Consider the following 19,421-nt stretch of genomic DNA (forward strand, 5'->3'; position numbering starts at 1 on the left):
AACTCTAGAGCTCTGTCAGTGACCATCGGGTTCTTGGTCACCTCCCTACCAAGGCCCTTCTCCCCCGATTGCTCAGTTTGGCTGGGCGGCCAGCTCTAGGAAGAGTCTTGGTGGTTCCAAACTTCTTCCATTTAAGAATGATGGAGGCCACTGTGTTCTTGGGGACCTTCAATGCTGCAGAAATGTTTTGGTACCCTTCCCCAGATCTGTGCCTCAACACAATCCTGTCTCAGAGCTCTACAGACAATTCCTTCGACCTCATGGCTTGGTTTTTGCTCTGACATGCACTGTCAACTGTGGGACCTTATATAGACAGGTGTGTGCCTTTCCAAATCATGTCCAATCAATTGGATTTACCACAGGTGGACTCCAATTAAGTTGTAGAAACATCAAGTATTTTCAATGGAAACAGGATGCACCTGAGCTCAATTTTGAGTCTCTTTGCAAAGAGTCTGAATACTTATGTAAATAAGGTATTTCTGTTTTTTTATTTGTTATAAATTTGCAAACAAATCTACAAACCTGTTTTTGCTTTTTCATTATGGGGTATTGTGTGTAGATTGCTGAGGATTTTTTATTTGTTTTAATCCATTTTAGAATAAGGCTGTAACGTAACAAAATGTTGAAAAAGTCAAGGGGTCCGAATACTTTCCGAAGGCACTTTGGTACTTTTAATACTATACTACACATAATATCTTTGCTACAACATATTCCTCACCAGCTTGGCGAAGTAGCCACGGTTGACCTTGACCATCTCTCCCTTGTAGCGTAAGCAGGCGATGTCGTTCTCAAAGTGCAGCTCCACGCGGGGCTGGGTCGGCGAGGGCAGGGCCAGCCGGACGGGGTAGCAGTACACCAGCCTGCCCTGCACCTCGGCTGCCTCTGGGTCTGAGAGGGGAAAAACAAAAATAACAGTAAAACAAAAGTAAGTAAGTAAGAAAAAAACATGAAAACACTAGTCCACCATGGATATTGAGAATTGCTTCAATTCAGAGTAAAACCACAATATCAACAGAATTTTGGATATTCAAGTAACAAAATGTTGGGCACTGATATAGAACGACTAGAACAGACATTCCCATTCAGACTCAATATATTTATATGGTTGTGCACCAAAAATAAATAGATAATTAGGGATGTGCATATTTTCCTTTCAAAATTATTCGAAATACCTTATTTACAAAGTATTCAGACCCTTTGCTATGAGACTCGAAATTGAGCTCAGGTGCATCTTGGTTTCCATTGATCATCCTTGAGCTGTTTCTACAACTTGATTGGAGTCCACCTGTGGTAAATTCAATTGATTGGACATGATTTGAAAAGGCACACACCTGTCTATATAAGGTCCCACAGTTGACAGTGCATGTCAGAGCAAAAACCAAGCCATGAGGTCGAAGGAATTGTCTGTAGAGCTCTGAGACAGGATTGTGTTGAGGCACAGATACCAAAAAATTTCCCCATACAACCTGACAGAGCTTGAGAGGATCTGGCGAAGTATCTGCAGAGAAAAATGGGAGAAACTCCCCAAATACAGGTGTGGCCAAGCTTGTAGCGTCATCCCCAAGAAGACTCGATGCTGTAATCGCTGCCAAAGGTGCTTCAACAAAGTACTGAGTAAAGGTTCTGAATACTTACGTAAATGTGATATTTCAGTTTTGATTTTTAATAAATTAGCAAACATTTCTAAAAACCTGGTTTTGCTGTTTCATTATGGGGAATTGTGTGTAGATTGATGAGGGAAAAAAACAATTTGATCAATTTTTGAATAAAGCTGTAACGTAACAAAATGTGGAAAAAGTCAAAAGAGGTCTGAATACTTTCCGAAGGCACTGTACATGGGCTCAGACACGATAAAGGAACAATACGTTTTAGTTTGAAACGATGCGATTCGGTGCGATATGATTCTATGCACTAACATTTGTTGCATTAACACATTCATTTTCCATTCTAAATTTAAATCTGCTGGTGATGGAGCTCATGCCTCTCTGAGCTGGATCTGTCTTAGCTGACGTGTGTGTGTGTAAGGCAGAGTTTAGACAGGCAGCCCAATTCTGATCTTTTTTTCTTCTTCAATAATAGGTCTCTGTACCCCACACATACAGATTCAACCACAAAGACAAGGGAGGTTTCCCAATGCCTCGCAAAGAAGGGCACATATTGGTAGCTTGGGTAAAAATAAATAAAGCAGACATTGAATATCCCTTTGAGCATGGTGTAGTTATTAATTACACTTTGGATTGCGTATCAATACACCCAGTCACTACAAAGATACAGGCATCCTTCCTAACTCAGTTGCCGGAGAGGAAGGAAACCGCTCAGGGATTTCACCATGAGGCCAATGGTGACTTAAACAATTGTTTAATGGCTGTGATAGGAGAAAACAGCACTGAGAAAATGTCAGGTCTCCTGAGCGCACACTTGAACGTTGTGAAGATTCTGTGAACTTCTAGCGTGGGTTTACTGTGAACACTGAGGCTGTACCCGCTTTAAGTTACAGTACAGTTACAGTGGAGGAAAAAAGTATTTAGTCAGCCACCAATTGTGCAAGTTCTCCCACTTAAAAAGATGAGAGAGGCCTGTAATTTTCATCATAGGTACATGTCAACTATGACAGACAAATTGAGAATTTTTTTCTCCAGAAAATCACATTGTAGGATTTTTAATGAATTTATTTGCAAATTATGGTGGAAAATAAGTATTTGGTCACCTACAAACAAGCAAGATTTATGGCTCTCACAGACCTGTAACTTCTTCTTTAAGAGGCTCCTCTGTCCTCCACTCGTTACCTGTATCAATGGCACCTGTTTGAACTTGTTATCAGTATAAAAGACACCTGTCCACAACCTCAAACAGTCACACTCCAAACTCCACTATGGCCAAGACCAAAGAGCTGTCAAAGGACACCAGAAACAAAATTGTAGACCTGCACCAGGCTGGGAAGACTGAATCTGCAATAGGTAAGCAGCTTGGTTTGAAGAAATCAACTGTGGGAGCAATTATTAGTAAATGGAAGACATACAAGACCACTGATAATCTCCCTCGATCTGGGGCTCCACGCAAGATCTCACCCCGTGGGGTCAAAATGATCACAAGAACAGTGAGCAAAAATCCCAGAACCACACGGGGGGACCTAGTGAATGACCTGCAGAGAGCTGGGACCAAAGTAACAAAGCCTACCATCAGTAACACACTACGCCGCCAGGGACTCAAATCCTGCAGTGGCAGACATGTCCCCCTGCTTAAGCCAGTACATGTCCAGGCCCGTCTGAAGTTTGCTAGAGTGCATTTGGATGATCCATAAGAGGATTGGGAGAATGTCATATGGTCAGATGAAACCAAAATATAACTTTTTGGTAAAAACTAAACTCGTCGTTGCATCCAAAGAACACCATACCTACTGTGTAGCATGGGGGTGGAAACATCATGTTTGGGGCTGTTTTTCTGCAAAGGGACCAGGACGACTGATCCGTGTAAAGGAAAGAATGAATGGGGCCATGTATCGTGAGATTTTGAGTGAAAACCTCCTTCCATCAGCAAGGGCATTGAAGATGAAACGTGGCTGGGTCTTTCAGCATGACAATGATCCCAAACACACCGCCCGGGCAACGAAGGAGTGGCTTCGTAAGAAGCATTTCAAGTTCCTGGAGTGGCCTAGCCAGTCTCCAGATCTCAACCCCATAGAAAATCTTTGGAGGGAGTTGAAAGTCTGTGTTGCCCAGCGACAGCCCCAAAACATCACTGCTCTAGAGGAGATCTGCATGGAGGAATGGGCCAAAATACCAGCAACAGTGTGTGAAAACCTTGTGAAGACTTACAGAAAACGTTTGACCTGTGTCATTGCCAACAAAGGGTATATAACAAAGTATTGAGAAACTTTTGTTATTGACCAAATACTTATTTTCCACCATCATTTGCAAATAAATTCATTAAAAATACTACAATGTGATTTTCTGGATTTTTTTTTCTCATTTTGTCCACCATAGTTGACGTGTACTATTATGAAAATTACAGGCCTCTCTCATCTTTTTAAGTGGGAGAACTTGCACAATTGGTGGCTGACTAAATACTTTTTTCCCCCACTGTATAACAGTGGCCAAGTAGGCTACTGTGGCTATTTGATCATAATGTAGACCTATCAGAGTGGCCTACCATAATAAACTATGGAGAAAATGCATCCCATAACATTTTAACATGAAAATAGCTGTTCTATCATTCAGCCAATGTGTGGTGTTCAATATAGACCTACATTCCATGAGACTTTTGAAAAAAACATGTAGGGATTGACATTAACCTGTTCATCCACTTGTCCTTCAGACAAGGAGGTGACTGAAAATGTGTTATTTGATGCAAGAAACCACTTTACAAAATAAAATGCATTATTATTCCCATACCATTATTACAGAGAATCAGACAAATTATGGTATCCTCTGCCTATTGGCTACTTAGCTTATTCAAGCCTGCCTTAAAATACAACACTGCCCTTTTAAGACAGAAAAAAAGCTCTTTACCTGACTTGTTTTTCTAAGATGGCTAGAAATGCACACGTTTTTTGCTCTTGTAGGAAGCAACCACTCCCCCATCGCTGACTAGAAATGAGCTATAACTGGGCTAATAACTCACTTACTAGCAAAGAATATGAACAAATGTGCACACGTGGCTACATGCAGCTCTCACTTTGATCTGAAAACAAGTGCATCTACTCGCAACGACTCATGCTGTAAACACAGTTCAGTTCAAAGTGAATGACACAGATCCATATATGGCAATGGTCTATTTACATATAGGGATAGTGCAGCTCTGATTGGTTATGGCGTACCGGTCTGTGTAGAGTATGTACCTAAGTCGTGCCTGTCAATGCAATAGAATCCTACTCCAATGCGCTCTGCCTACAAGAAAATATCTTGTTTAGTTTCTTTTGTTGTTTCGGTATGTTGTATTGAAAGTGGCTAATATTGCGTTGATTCGATCACAATTCCCACAGTAGAGGGAAACGTTGATAGTGTTAACTAAAAGGGGAAAACTAGAAAGTTGAGTGAAGTTCAATCTCGTGCTTCTCTGCATGGGCTGATATTTCTTCTGCACAGCAGTCCCGGGGGAGCTGTGCACCCGCGCATCTTAGAAGGAACATTGGTTATGGGTATGCTTGTCATCGGAAAGGACTAGGGAGTTTTTTCTGATAAATGAAACAGAATAGAGCTAAGCACAGGAAAACTCCTAGAGGAAAACCTGGATCAGTCTGCTTTCCAACAGACACTGAACAACAAAATATGGATTAAGTAAAGGGGTATGAAGTAAAGGGGTATGAATACTTAAACTGACTGTTTAAAGCAAAACTATCAAAACTATTGCTGATGGTGAAACTGAACAATCAAACTGAAATCTATTGTAAGCCCCGTTCAGCAGGTATAGCCAGATGAGAGTTGAGTCTCCGGTAACTTACTTTTATTCGGGTAAAACAAGATTTTCAACAGTGCATAGATAACAATAACCTAGCAAATGATATAGGTTGTCACTCAACTAATAAAGCCTAATATCACGCAAGCCATTTTAGCATTTGAATGCTGAAGGTGCCGCGCAGATGTGAACGATCAGGAACAGGGTCATTCCTCATATCAGTCAGCGCGCGAAGCCGGGGACAGTTTGACTAGTCTACTGATATTGCCTGGGGTTGTTCAACATGCTAAATTAATTGTAGATTAATGACGGTCAACGCAGTTCGACACTGAAGGAGATGAGGTATCAGTTTTCACAAAAGATGAGAAGTATTTTCGCAAGGTAGAAAGAATGTAATATGAACCCCAAAAAACTTTGTGAACCGGCGATTCGTAATGTGTGAATCTATTTTCTGACCGATGCATGCTACATTTGGATCGGTTCGTCACAGCGGCCGTGGGTGGGGATAAATGGATGGAGTCTAGCCTAGTGTGCGGAGTCTGAGGAGATTTCGCTAGTTAGCACGTCTCACCCGTGATGTTGCAGTCCTTCAGCATGGTCTGGTGGGCCTGACGAATACGTTGCACGTACTCTACTGAGATGTGGTAGATCTTCGTACAAATTCCCTCCACTGAGTCTTTGGCTACCGCCGTTACATGGGGACCACACTGTTTCCGTAAGTGCTCCAGACGATCCTGAGGGAAAAACACTAGGTTTCGGATATGCTTTTCAACAGATACATGTCAGTGTACATTCCATTGAGGTGAATTTATACAGCAATGGATATTTTTTTGTTGTTGCCACATATATACATACAGTATGCCACACTTCTAAACCACACACAATCTACTACACACGAGCTCACACACACACACACACAAACACACACACTACTCCTTGACTACACATACACACCATGTAGTCCTCTTTACTGGCCGAGTTGTCTCTCCGTAGCCAGTTCATGGTGTCCTCCGCATTCCATTTCACAACCTTCCGGCTGTCTGGTGTGGCGTTTCTAACAGGACATAAAACACACCGGTCATTCTCCAAGCAAGACAAATCGTTTCAAACCAAAGAGCCGCTCAACTAGCCCAATCAATCTCCCATATAAATGCTTTATTTTTTTTATTATTTTCCCCTCTTCAGTTGTTTTCCTCACATCTATCCAAGCTGCCACTCAGTCAAGACAGTTGGGGAAAGAGACGGGACGGTTTTGGTTTAGCGTTCAAGTGCAAACCCAGAAGCTGTGGGTTTCTGCTTCAGGTCTATAAATGCTATCTATGTAGGATGCCAAAATACCGAGACATTGTGTTGCTTGTTATGTTATGAGCTGGATCTTGCAGTCAAAGCGGTGGTCTTAAAAAAAATGCTGAGCCATCACTTGAGTTATATAACTTATCGGCTATATATAGTACATTTTAAATTGTCAAGGGGCTTTATGTAGTGGTGTGCCAGAACATATTAGTGGCTCGAATTCTTTAAGACAGCTTCACTGACGTCATACTTGGAGCGACATCAAAGAATATCAGGCCATATAAAAAGGGAATTTGTCTAATTAACTCTAGTGTGCCAGAAACACCTACCTCGAGTCAATCATTTTCTTGGCAGCTTCGGCGTATTTGAATAAGAGTTTTCGGGCCTCCTCTTTGTACTTGATGCGGGACAACCTGGCATAAGAAATAACAAAACTGTAGTAAGTGAAACAAAGCGTTGAGAGGAGCCACTGTTGTCCAAATTGAAATGCTAAGACGACATTTAAATGTATTGACATTTCACATGCAAAAACAATTGCTCCTTGTGCAACATCAGACAACTTAATTTACTGTATTGAATCAAGCCATACAGACGTTATTATAGAGTAGACTATAATCGGTATGTACAGATCAGACCTTTGTTCAAATATTATATTTGACATCTTTCAAATACTTTGAGCGTTTGTTTGAGCTTGCCTGGAGTGGCGGGGTTTGCAGTTGTGGGTCTATTCCATTGGTTCCTTTGCGCCAGGCAAGATCAAGCAAGCACAGATTTGAAGCCAGGACTGGTACAGATAACCCTTTCCCACTGACCTGATGGGGATGTCATTCATGACCTCTCTGAACATGGATGGGGAGATGATGGGGTCACAATCGCTGGGCAGTAGGGGGTCGGGCCCTTTGTCCAGCACCTTGCGCTCCAGCAGCCAGCGGTTGAAAGACTCCTGTGGGGGCTCGATACCTATTAGAGAGGGGGAAAGCCCATTGATCATCAAGGTTGAGGTCAGCCGAGAATAGGAACACCTAGGTTGTGTTCACTAGGGCATAAATATGGGAAAACATTTGAATCCATTTCACAATGGAAAATGAAAATGAGCGTTGCTTATTGTTAAAGTTCAGCCAGTCCCTCCGTTTCAGTCCGTTGTCTTCCGTTTTGTGCCTAATTAACATGACCCTGGGCTGGAGTAAAAACCTGCGCACCCTGTGGCACTCCAGGACCAGGGGTGGTGAGTGACCACAACGGCTTGAAAAATATTGAGCATTGTAGAAAAGAAAAGTGACACCTCAGCATTGTTTTCAGACAGACACCTCAAGCTCATCTAGAAAGCAAACATCTGACAGCATAATGGGGAGGCACCTTGAAAAGTAAGACATTAAGGTAAGAAAAGCAATCATTTTTATTTAAAGCAATGTTTGACTTGACACAACGCCAGTTGTGTGGGTAATGTACCTTCTCGTTGGTAGCAGAGCTCTTGGTAGTGCTGCCGTAGCTTGGTGGTGAGCTGGGAGCGTTGGAGCTCAATCTCCGGGTGGGGAGGTAGATGGTTGGCGGGGGCTCGCTCTCTGATCACTGCGTTCGTCTGAATGTCCAGGTCCCAGTATATTCTACAACAGCAACAATGACAGACATACTCAGTATTCATATCCATAAAGAAATAAATGAACTCACTACAACACATTTCAATAAAAGTTAGCAAAAATAGATACGTTCTTGCTTGCTACCACGGAAAGATAAATACTTGCCTATTTGTGGAAATATCACCCAGATTCTTTAGTCATATCCCAGTTTACCCATTTTATGGCCCTGCCTATGCCAAATGATTTGTTTTTTTAAATTATATGAGCAAAACATATTTCACTTTATTAGGAATGTCAAGCCAGACAGAATTAAACATACTTATTTATATAATGAATATGAGTTTGGGGGGTTAAAATTATTTAATATTAAAGCATTAAACCTCTCACTAAAAGCATCAGTCATACAAAAGTTCTACTTAAACCCGAACTGGTTCTCCAGTAGATTAGTAAGAATGGCTCACCCCTTGATCAAAAATGGCCTTTTCCCCTTTATCCAGATTACACCCTCTCACTTTCAGTTAAATGATAACGGAACCATTTTCTAAATATCGGTCTTTCTAAAACAAGCCATACAAAGCTGGTTTCATCCCCCAAAAAAGACAGAACAAATATTACAACAAATATTAAGGTTAAACTCAAACATACAAATTGATCCCAAAAAAAAACATTATTTACGGATATTTTATTTATTTAAAGTAATTTTATGTTAAATGATTTTATGAATAGGAACGGTGGAGTTGTCAGATGTGCAGTTAACAAAAAAATATGGAAATGTTTGCTCTATCCGAAATTACAACCAACTGATTGCAGCATTACCTAATACAGTGGCTTGCGAAAGTATTCACCCCCCTTGGCATTTTTCATATTTTGTTGCCTTAAAACCTGGAATTAAAATGGATTTTTTTGGGGGGTTGTATCATTTGATTTACACAACATTTGATTTACACAACCCCCAAAGTCAATACTTTGTAGATCCAACTTTTGCAGCAATTACAGCTGCAAGTCTCTTGGGGTATGTCTCTATAACCGTCGCACATCTAGCCACTGGGATTTTTGCCCATTCTTCAAGGAGAAACTGCTCCAGCTCCTTCAAGTTGGATGGGTTCCGTTGGTGTACACAAATCTTTTAGTCATACCACAGATTCTCAATTGGATTGAGGTCTGGGCATTGACTAGGCCATTCCAAGACATTTAAATGTTTCCCCTTAAACCACTCGAGTGTTGCTTTAGCAGTATGCTTAGGGTCATTGTCCTGCTGGAAGGTGAACCTCTGTCCCAGTCTCAAATCTCTGGAAGACTGAAACAGGTTTCCCTCAAGAATTTCCCTGTATTTAGTGCCATCCATCATTCCTTCAATTCTGACCAGTTTCCCAGTCCCTGCCGATGAAAAACATCCCCACAGCATGATGCTGCCACCACCATGCTTCACTGTGGAGATGGTGTTCTCGGGGTGATGAGAGGTGTTGGGTTTGCGCCAGACATAGTGTTTTCCTTGATGGCCAGAAAGCTCAATTTGAGTCTCATCTGACCAGCGTACCTTCCTCCATATGTTTGGGGAGTCTCCCACATGGCTTTTGGCGAACACCAAACGTGTTTGCTTATTTTTTTCTTTAAACAATGGCTTTTTTCTGGCCACTCTTCCGTAAAGCCCAGCTCGGTGGAGGGTACGGCTTAAAGTGGTCCTATGGACAGATACTCCAATCTCTGCTGTAGAGCTTTGCAGCTCCTTCAGGGTTATCTTTGGTCTCTTTGTTGCCTCTCTAATTAATGCCCTCCTTGCCTGGGCCGTGAGTTTTGGTGGGCGGCCCTCTCTTGGCAGGTTTGTTGTGGTGCCATATTCTTTCCATTTTTTAATAATGGATTTAATGGTGCTCCGTGGGATGTTCAAAGTGGAGAGCTCTTTGGTCTTGGCCATGGTGGAGAGTTTGGAATCTGATTGATTGATTGCTTCTGTGGACAGGTGTCTTTTATACAGGTAACAAGCTGAGATTAGGAGCACTCCCATTAAGAGTGTGCTCCTAATCTCAGCTCGTTACCTGTATAAAAGATACCTGGGAGCCAGAAATCTTTCTGATTGAGAGGGGGTCAAATACTTATTTCCCTCATTAAAATGCAAATCAATTTATAACATCTTCTGGATTTTGTTGTTGTTATTCTGTCTCTCACTGTTCAAATAAACCTACCATTAAAATTATAGACTGATCATTTCTTTGTCAGTGGGCAAACGTACAAAATCAGCAGGGGATCAAATACTTTTTTCCCTCACTGTATGTATTCACCCCCTTTGGTATGAAATCCCTAAATAAGATCTGGTGCAACCAATTACCTTCAGAAGTCACATAATTAGTTCAATAAAGTCCACCTGTGTGCAATCGAAGTGCCACATGATCTCAGTATATATACACCTGTTCTGAAAGGCCCCAGATTCTGCAACACCACTAAGCAAGGGGAACCACCAAGCAAGCGGCACCATGAAGACCAAGGAGCTCTCTAAAAAGGTCAGGGACAAAGTTGTGGAGAAGTACAGATCAGGGTTGGGTTATTAAAAAAATATCAGAAACTTTGAACATCCCACAGAGCACCATTAAATCCATTATAAAAAAATTGAAAGACTATGGCACCACAACAAACCTGCCAAGAGAGGGCTGCCCACCAAAACTCACGGCCCAGGCAAGGAGGGCATTAATCAGAGAGGCAACAAAGAGACCAAAGATAACCCTGAAGGAGCTGCAAAGCTCTACAGCGGAGATTGGAGTATCTGTCCATAGGACCACTTTAAGCCGTACACTCCACAGAGCTGGGCTTTACGGAAGAGTGGCCAGAAAAAAAGCCATTGCTTAAAGAAATAAATAAGCAAACACGTTTGGTGTTCGCCAAAAGGCATGTGGGAGACTCCCCAAACATATGGAAGAAGGTACTCTGGTCAGGTGAGACTAAAATTGAGCTTTTTGGCCATCAAGGAAAACACTATGTCTGGCGCAAACCCAACACCTCATCACCCCGAGAAAACCCATCTCCACAGTGAAGCATGGTGGTGGCAGCATCATGCTGTGGGGATGTTTTTCCATCGGCAGGCGACTGGGAAACTGGTCAGAATTTAAGGAATAACAGATGGCGCTAAATACAGGGAAATTCTTGAGGGAAACCTGTTTCAGTCTTCCAGAGATTTGAGACTGGGACGGAGTTCACCTTCCAGCAGGACAATGCCCCTAAGCATACTGCTAAAGCAACACTCAAGTGGTTTAAGGGGAAACATTTAAATGTCTTGGAATGGCCTAGTCAAAGCCCAGACCTCAATCCAATTGAGAATCTGTGGTATGACTTAAAGATTGCTGTACACCAGCGGAACCCATCCAACTTGAAGGAGCTGGAGCAGTTTTGCCTTGAAGAATGGGCAAAAATCCCAGTTGCTAGACGTGCCAAGCTTATAGAGACATACCCCAAGAGACTTGCAGCTGTAATTGCTGCAAAAGGTGGCTCTACAAAGTATTGACTTTGGGGAGGTGAATAGTTATGCACGCTCAAGTTCTGTTTTTTTTTTCTTATTTCTTGTTTGTTTCACAATAACAAATATTTTGCATCTTCAAAGTGGTAGGCATATTGTGTAAATCAAATGATACAAACCCTCAAAATATCCATTTTAATTCCAGGTTGTAAGGCAACAAAATAGGAAAAAAGCCAAGGGGGTGAATACTTTCGCATGCCACTGTAATAATACTTTTATGAAAAATATTTATCTTTAACTTACAATCTGTAGATACTATGGGATTACAAAGGTTCAGAATTTATGTGAAACATCACAGGACAGTTGAAAAATATATGTCACATGGAAATCAAAAGAGGGTGGTTTACGGAGATAGGTGGGATGGATTGAAATTAGCTGAGGGGTGGGTTTAAAAGCTAATGTTCTATAATAGTTATGACTGAAAACACAATAATGTATATACTGTATGTGTTTAAGTACTATATATATCCAGATGTAATGTAAATGTATATCAAATAACTATATTCTTGCTATGTAACTACTGTGGGGAAAAAAATAAGTGCCATGTATGCAAAATGTGTGTAGAATGTACATGTAAAACAAACAAAAAACTGTAAAAACAAAAGTTATGTTTGTCCTCCGAAGAGGGCAGGTGGTGGATGCGGCAATATTTTCTTTAACAAAAAAACAGAGAATACGACAGAGCCTGTTATTCACCATGCTTGCCATTTCAGCTTTATAGAACTATTATCAACTAAGGTTCTACGTAAAATCCCAAAACAAGACAAAAAGGAGACCTGCCTGCCCAGTATATCGACGAGATAAATAACACTTTAGTGAACTGTAGTCAGGGTGCGAATTATGGGGGAGCCAGGGGGGGCTTAGCTCCCATGTTTGAGACATTAGCTACCCTAAATGCAACATAAGTTAAACTTTGTTGGAGTCTCTAAATAATGCTAATTTAACCATTCTCCTATATGATTTACAGTGGTAAATATGAAAATAAAAGCTTCCAAATTCACTTCTCTGTCATGGTTTAAACCATTTATTTATACATGGCGGCACAAACTGTCTCCCTGTCAAAGCTATACTCACAGTAGGGCTGAATTTCGGCCTCAGCTGAGCTCCTTTAAACGCATAGATTTTCCTTTGTTTGCCACGCGCCCTCGATAAAAATAGCCTTTATCCAATGCATTAATTTGATTTATCCGTTGATTTATCATTGTTTGCTTTTGTCAGTCAGCTAAAATAAACTAAGCGCTCATTGCTTCGTTTTTCAGGTGTGCGTGGGTATTGTGGTGTTCTCCGTGCCGTCCGTGGCCAGAAGAAGTAGACCATTTATTTAGCTTTACTATTTTCTATCAATATTTGTTTTCTTTCCTGTATCAGCTGATGATGGTTGCCAATATTGCTAGATAACTAGCCTACAGCTAGACACCAATGCGCATCCAATCCATCCAACATTAATGACAGTAGGATTATAGTTGACTCTTTCGGTTAGAAGCATTTGATTTTGCGATGGCATAGGCCTACATTATTTTGGATTTGTGTGCCCATGAGAACTGTTTTCATGGCGAAAAATAATGAAATGTAGGCATAGTTACACTTACTGCATTTTCTGAGATCCAGGAATCTTACAAAGTTTAAGTTCAATGTTCTAATTCAATTGTTAAATGCTTAATAATTACAAATAACACTGTCATGAATGTCATTAATGTAAGGAAAGAAAGGTAGTGTTTTATGTCACACGATCTGTGAAGACTCCATGCATTCAACTCATGAATTATGGACAACTCATGAACTAGGGTGTAAACATGTTTTGATTCAACTTGTATACTGTATTATATTGAATGTAGGCTACCTGTTCTGCATGTGTTCATGTGTGTCAAATTTCCTCGGCTGAGAGGGTAGGCTACTGGCGGTGGTGTAGGCCTACTGGAGGGTAAACACAACTAAACGCAGTTTACCCACCAATGCATATAAAGTAGGCTTGGGCGGTATACCAGGGTATTTGGAAATAGCCACGGGATGGTTTTTCAATACTGTCAAAACTATTTATTTGAAGTATATTTGTAGCTATTTTAAGTAAGTACCTGCAGTCAACTTATGCAATGGTTAGGAGATTTACATTTTAGTCATTTAGCAGACGTTCTTATCCAGAGCGATTTACAGTTAGTGTGTGCATACATGTTTTTTTTAACGAAACGAACCCACAACCCTGGCGTTGCAAGCGCCATGCTCTACCAACTGAGCTACACAGGGCCTGTAGCTCCCCCGATAAAGCAGATCGTGTTCTTATTTCAACGGCCATATTATTTTACATTATGAAGCTTACTTAGTTCCCCAGCACAGTTGAGCCAGTCATGTGTTTGTTTGTAAATAGCACAACAGGAGAAAGCGGAAGTAGGTGAGTCCAGCTGTGTATTGACAGGGGTCGCGTTTTATATTGAAAGTCAACAGTGTTTCTTTAGCTTCAATAGAGTGATCAGGGACCTGCAACTATAGTTTTCCTTCACAGAAAATACATTAGTGCAACACATTCAACATAAAATAGCTTCATTTGGCTGGCAGCCACACAAGTAAATGAGCTTACAATGTAATGTTTAGGCCTATCATAGAAAGAATATAGCCAGCTACATTTCCTAATGTTTTGCTTAAAGTTAATCTTGCATTGTACGTTCGGAAATTCTCATCCGAACTGAAACACAAAATTAGTCTATGCCGAGCAGGAATTACAATAAGAAGCATTCTAGACATTATATTTCTTATGCGTTTTATGTTTTTTTCTGTGAAAAATGCAGAATTATGCGTTAAACTTGCTATTTAAGTAAGTGGCTGAATAATAAGGTGACAGGGAATCATATTGTGTTAGCTTTCTGCCGTGTTTCAGAAGGCAAAGCCCTTTGGAGGAGTTATTTGTACAGCTGCCACTGCTACAGTATCTTGATTTCCTTATGTTTTTCTCCTCTGTTCTCACCCGTCTGCTCCTCCCCCCTCTTCTCCGAGCAGAGCAGGCAGGCCCGTTGCCCTAGAGACTCCAGACTCCACACAGACACAGCCTGTAGACATGCTGTTGGAGAGCCAGTGCTGCATGCATCAAAACTTTGTTCATTTGCACAATCCAAACTCATACCTATATAACTTTATGAGCTGGATTGCAATTAGTTTGTTTTCGTTTGCGCTCGTTAGCATATTTACCTAGCAGCCTCCATGCAAATTCACTATTACTTGTACTAATTTTGTTAGCATTCTGGTAATGTTTTTTTGCGTTTTTTGGAGCCCACTTGTGAACTAAACTGGTAATACCTTCAATCCCAGGGTGAGAGAAAGCCGGTATGAAGATATGAAAATCTGGATACCGCCCAACCCTAATTGAAAGCATAGGAAGCGTTTACTTTTTTCACCGCGACCGGTAATCCGAGTTTACCCAACTATTACTTTTACCACTACATCACTGGCTACAGGTATGCTTATTTGAAGTTCAAGGTAATAGGCCTACACATTGCAGTCTAGTCTAGTAAATTGACCTTGTGTGTTAGGGTGACCATCCCGTTTTTTCCCGGGACAGTTTCAGCCCCATTTCAGGCTACAAAAAACGTCAATTTGTCAGCAAGATGCATCAATTAATGTAGGCCTAATCAATAGCTGAATGTCATTAGGAACACTTTTTGGTGTTTTGTAAACAGCTGTCTATTTCCATTCATCAAATGGTATACATGCATTGCACTGTTTGGATTATTTTGGAGTGGATGAACATGCACAGATAGCCTACGTTCTGAAGGGATTTGTTTGACAATCTGATGAAAGCATCATGACTGGTTGCGTTCATGCCACATTCAAAGGCAATTCATTTTTACCGTTAAATTACATATTTATTATTAGGTCCATTAAAAAAATGTCATGTCACAGTGTAATTCACACTGACTGTAGTGTACTATAGGCTATACAACCATTTATAGACACACAAGCAGATCAGCATATTATGCTACAGCAGAATCAACACTCCAACACGTTTCGACAAAACAGGTCTTCCTCAGGCAGCGTTCTACATAACATGACATAACAAAGGGCCAGTTTCTCTGCCTAGTCCTGGAATAAAAAGCATGGTCAATGGAGAATCACCATCGAAATAGCTTTTTAGTCCAGGACTACTAAACTTTAAGGAGCAGGTTAGCGTTTTTCATCATTAACCTTGTTCTGGAGGGAGCTCTGCAGAGTGGTCACTAGCTGGCACAGCCACAAAGTCATAAAATCTGATTTTAAACCTAACCTTAAACACAATGCTAACCCTAATGCCTAACCTTACATTAAGAACAAAAAGCTAATTTTTGTTTTCATGAATTTTTACAATATAGCCAATTTTGACTTTGCAGCTGGCCCATCTAGCGGAACATCGCTCAGTTCTGCCTCAAGGACAAGACTCATCCCAATAAACGTCAACCTGTGTCAGAGAAATCGTCCCAAAAACTGGCAAATGAGCTGTTGGGATGAAGATCTGAGTCCGTACACCATGGTAGTGGTCATTTTAATGTACATTTTTATCAGTTGAAATGGACATGGGGCCATGGGATGTCTACATTTCGATTCCAGTGACTGATGTGTGGCTGTACTCACACGGTGGGACGGTATAGGGCCGGTGCGGGCTGCCCTGGCTTGTCCTCTGTGCCTGTGGTAGAGTTCCACGGCTTTGCCCCAGAGGTAATGGGTGAGATGGGCAATGTGGGTGTCGTTGGGGTTACAGGTATACCAATCTCAATCTGTCAATGACACAGTCACATATTGTATGAAAAATGTATGCACTCACTAACTGTAAGCTAAATTACTAAAATGTCAATGTCAATATAATGTTGGATTAGAGTGACAAAGACGAAATATTCAAATAAAAAAAAACGTATGAAACAATCGACAGAGACAAGGGGCACACCATATGATTCTGCTTAAACATTACTTTCCTGCTGTCAAATGTAAGAGACAGCACTGTGTAGTCCAGTAGATATGCTCGAAAATGTATCACTTTGGTATAGAAGCATGAAAATTGTCACACTTGTATAATTTCGCGGCATTGACTGTAAGAAACGTGCTCTGCTCAATGACTCACCTTGGGCCTCTTGAAGCTGTTAGGACCCCCCTGGGCGGCCTCCTCCGACAGGCATCTCTTGCGCTGCCCGTTGCCCACGCCGGCGTCGCCTGCCCCCTCCGCCGAGGCCGGGGCAGCATTCAAACCCAGCGGGTCGGACTACAAAGACAGGAACAAACAGGGCAGCCGCCGCGTTAGAAAATTGCTGGAGTAGAGTGATGTTGATATAATGCAAGGAGGTCTTAAGGTTCAGACCAAGTTCCATCAAGAGACAGATACTGAGAAAAGAGAGCCTAAGAAACATTTTCCCTCAGTCCCAAATCAAGAAGCTATAACCATTTTGCACTCACAATGACATCTTGCTGCCCCAGGACTGGCATCTCCCACATCGACTGATTGGTGAAGCGGTTGAACCAGTAGGGCCGATTCTCCCGCTTGCTCCAGCATTTTGACCAGCCGGCCTGGACGAGCTCGTCTGCACAAACGGGAAAGGTGTCAGAAAGGTCAAATCTATCTCGTCTGGTCCTTTTCACTTGTAAGTAGCAAGTCAACATAGACAGAGACAGTATCCTTTCCTTCCTCAGCACTGATCTTAAGCCTCATCTATACCCTACGTACAGTACCCTCATCTATACCCTACGTACAGTACCCTCATCTATACCCTACATAAAGTATTCACACCCCTTTACTTTTTCCACATTATGATGTGTTACAGCCTGAATTCAAAATGGATTAAATTGAGATTTTTTGTCACTGGCCTACACACAACACCCCATCATGTCAAAGTGGAATTATGTTTTTCAAATAAGTATTTAACCTTTTTGTTATGGCAAGCCTAAATAAGTTCAAGAGTACAAAATTGCTTAACAAGTCACATAATAAGTTGCATGGACTCACTCTGTGTGCAATAATAATGTTTAACATGATTTATGAATGACTACCTCATCTCTGTACCCCACACATACAGATAAATTGTAAGGTCCCTCAGTCGAGCAGTGAATTTCAAACACAGATTCAACCACAAAGACCAGGGATGTTTTCCAATGCCTCACAAAGAAGGGCACCTATTGGTAGATGGGCCAAAATAAAATAAAAAGCAGACATTGAATATCCCTTTGAGCATGGTGAAGTTATGAATTACACGTTGGATGGTGTAGTTACTCCACAATACTAAACTAATTGACAGAGTGAAAAGAAGGAACCATGTACAGAATACAAATATTCCAAAACATGAATCCTATTTGCAACAAGGCACTAAAGTAATACTGCAAAACAATGTGGCAAAGCAATTACATTTTTGTGCAGAATACAAAGTGTTATGTTTGGGGCAAATCCAATGCAACACATTACAAAGTACCACTCTCCATATTTTCGTTGAATAGCAAAACTACACAGACGTTTGCAGCCGTGCAAGTCATAACTTTGTAAGAACACAGGATCCCCATTTTGGGTAGCTTTCTTGCGCTTCGTACCTAGGGTATACATTAGGCTTTAAAATAACTGTACAGGTGGGTATCCTCTTGCCAAATGGGATTCTGGCATATTGCTTTCACTTATCCTGTATCGATAAAGAAAATGGCAGAAAAGGAAGCTAATTTCAAACTATTGTGAATGTGAGGGTACATTAAATACTGGCATCATTTCTTTTAAAGGTATTTTTTTTAAGAGTGGGGCAGTCCCACTGCTTTTATATATTTTTTGCTTTTTTATTGAAGAGATAGTAAAGTGTTGGAAAGACAGGGAAGATAGGGGTGGTGAGTCAAAGGGCAGCGGGCCAGATTCGAACCCATGCCGACTCCGGGGTCAGTGGCTGTAACCACTGGACCACACAGCTCATTGGCATTATTATTTTACCATACAATGAATGCTTGGAGAGCAGAGTTACGGCATTTATGCACTGCTTGTTGTCATGTCACTAGGGCTATCTTACCTGGCAACTCTGGCACGGGCTTGCTAGTTGAAGGTGAGACAGGAGACCCCTGTGTGGCAGAGCCTGTGGGAGACATCACCATAGCAGTGTCCCCCTTCACTGTTCCGTGGTTCTCACTTGACATCTCTCCTCATCTGTCTTGTCCTGAAAAGAGATGGTGCAAAAATAGCCAAGGGGTTTTCACTTAATTTGCCTGGTAAAGTATATACTGTGTACTTTTCAAATGACAGAACAATGAACCTAGCATGCTAGCTGTTTACTATTCTTAAATGTGATCAAATGTAAACTGTTCCATAATCTCCAAGGTACCCAGGGGGTGATTTGACATGCTTTCCGAAATACGATTTTGATTCAAGGGATCAAGCAAGACATTCTATGCTATAATGGCGGTCCGCAAACAATCGTTTAAGGTGCATGCCACCACCTACTGTGCTGGACTGTGCGATCAATCATGTTTTGCTTCATTCTGTACTACTAAGAAAAAATAAACAACAAAATCCCTACTAACTTCTAAGAAACCCTCCCCCATACCCAAACCCCCCCACAACCACATCAAAATGTTCCTCTGTCATGCTGAGACAATCCATCTTTAGGATTATTCAGCATTTAAAAAATAATGTCGACAGTAACATCTGTTACACCTATTAACTCTGTTGCCGGCATTTC

At 41.3% G+C, this 19,421-nt stretch overlaps 1 protein-coding gene across 1 annotated transcript in view; it reads right to left on the minus strand.

Annotated features, from left to right (window-relative positions):
• The window catches only part of LOC311138888 (mRNA (2'-O-methyladenosine-N(6)-)-methyltransferase-like), a gene marked incomplete at both ends in the record, with an annotated part of 31,423 nt that extends 12,544 nt beyond the window's left edge, over window positions 1–18,879 (minus strand). Inside the window, 10 exons of the mRNA XM_084173679.1 lie at window positions 719–888; window positions 5,966–6,128; window positions 6,349–6,448; window positions 7,017–7,100; window positions 7,500–7,647; window positions 8,137–8,291; window positions 16,363–16,505; window positions 16,847–16,984; window positions 17,176–17,300; window positions 18,756–18,879. Of these exons, the coding sequence (XP_084029805.1) occupies window positions 719–888; window positions 5,966–6,128; window positions 6,349–6,448; window positions 7,017–7,100; window positions 7,500–7,647; window positions 8,137–8,291; window positions 16,363–16,505; window positions 16,847–16,984; window positions 17,176–17,300; window positions 18,756–18,879 (1,350 nt within the window). The remainder of the gene's footprint in view (window positions 1–718; window positions 889–5,965; window positions 6,129–6,348; window positions 6,449–7,016; window positions 7,101–7,499; window positions 7,648–8,136; window positions 8,292–16,362; window positions 16,506–16,846; window positions 16,985–17,175; window positions 17,301–18,755) is intronic.
• Window positions 18,880–19,421: the final 542 nt, after the last annotated feature.

This window comes from Coregonus lavaretus (assembly GCF_964263955.1).
Source record: "Coregonus lavaretus genome assembly, chromosome: 12".
Taxonomy (NCBI): Eukaryota; Metazoa; Chordata; class Actinopteri; order Salmoniformes; family Salmonidae; genus Coregonus; species Coregonus lavaretus.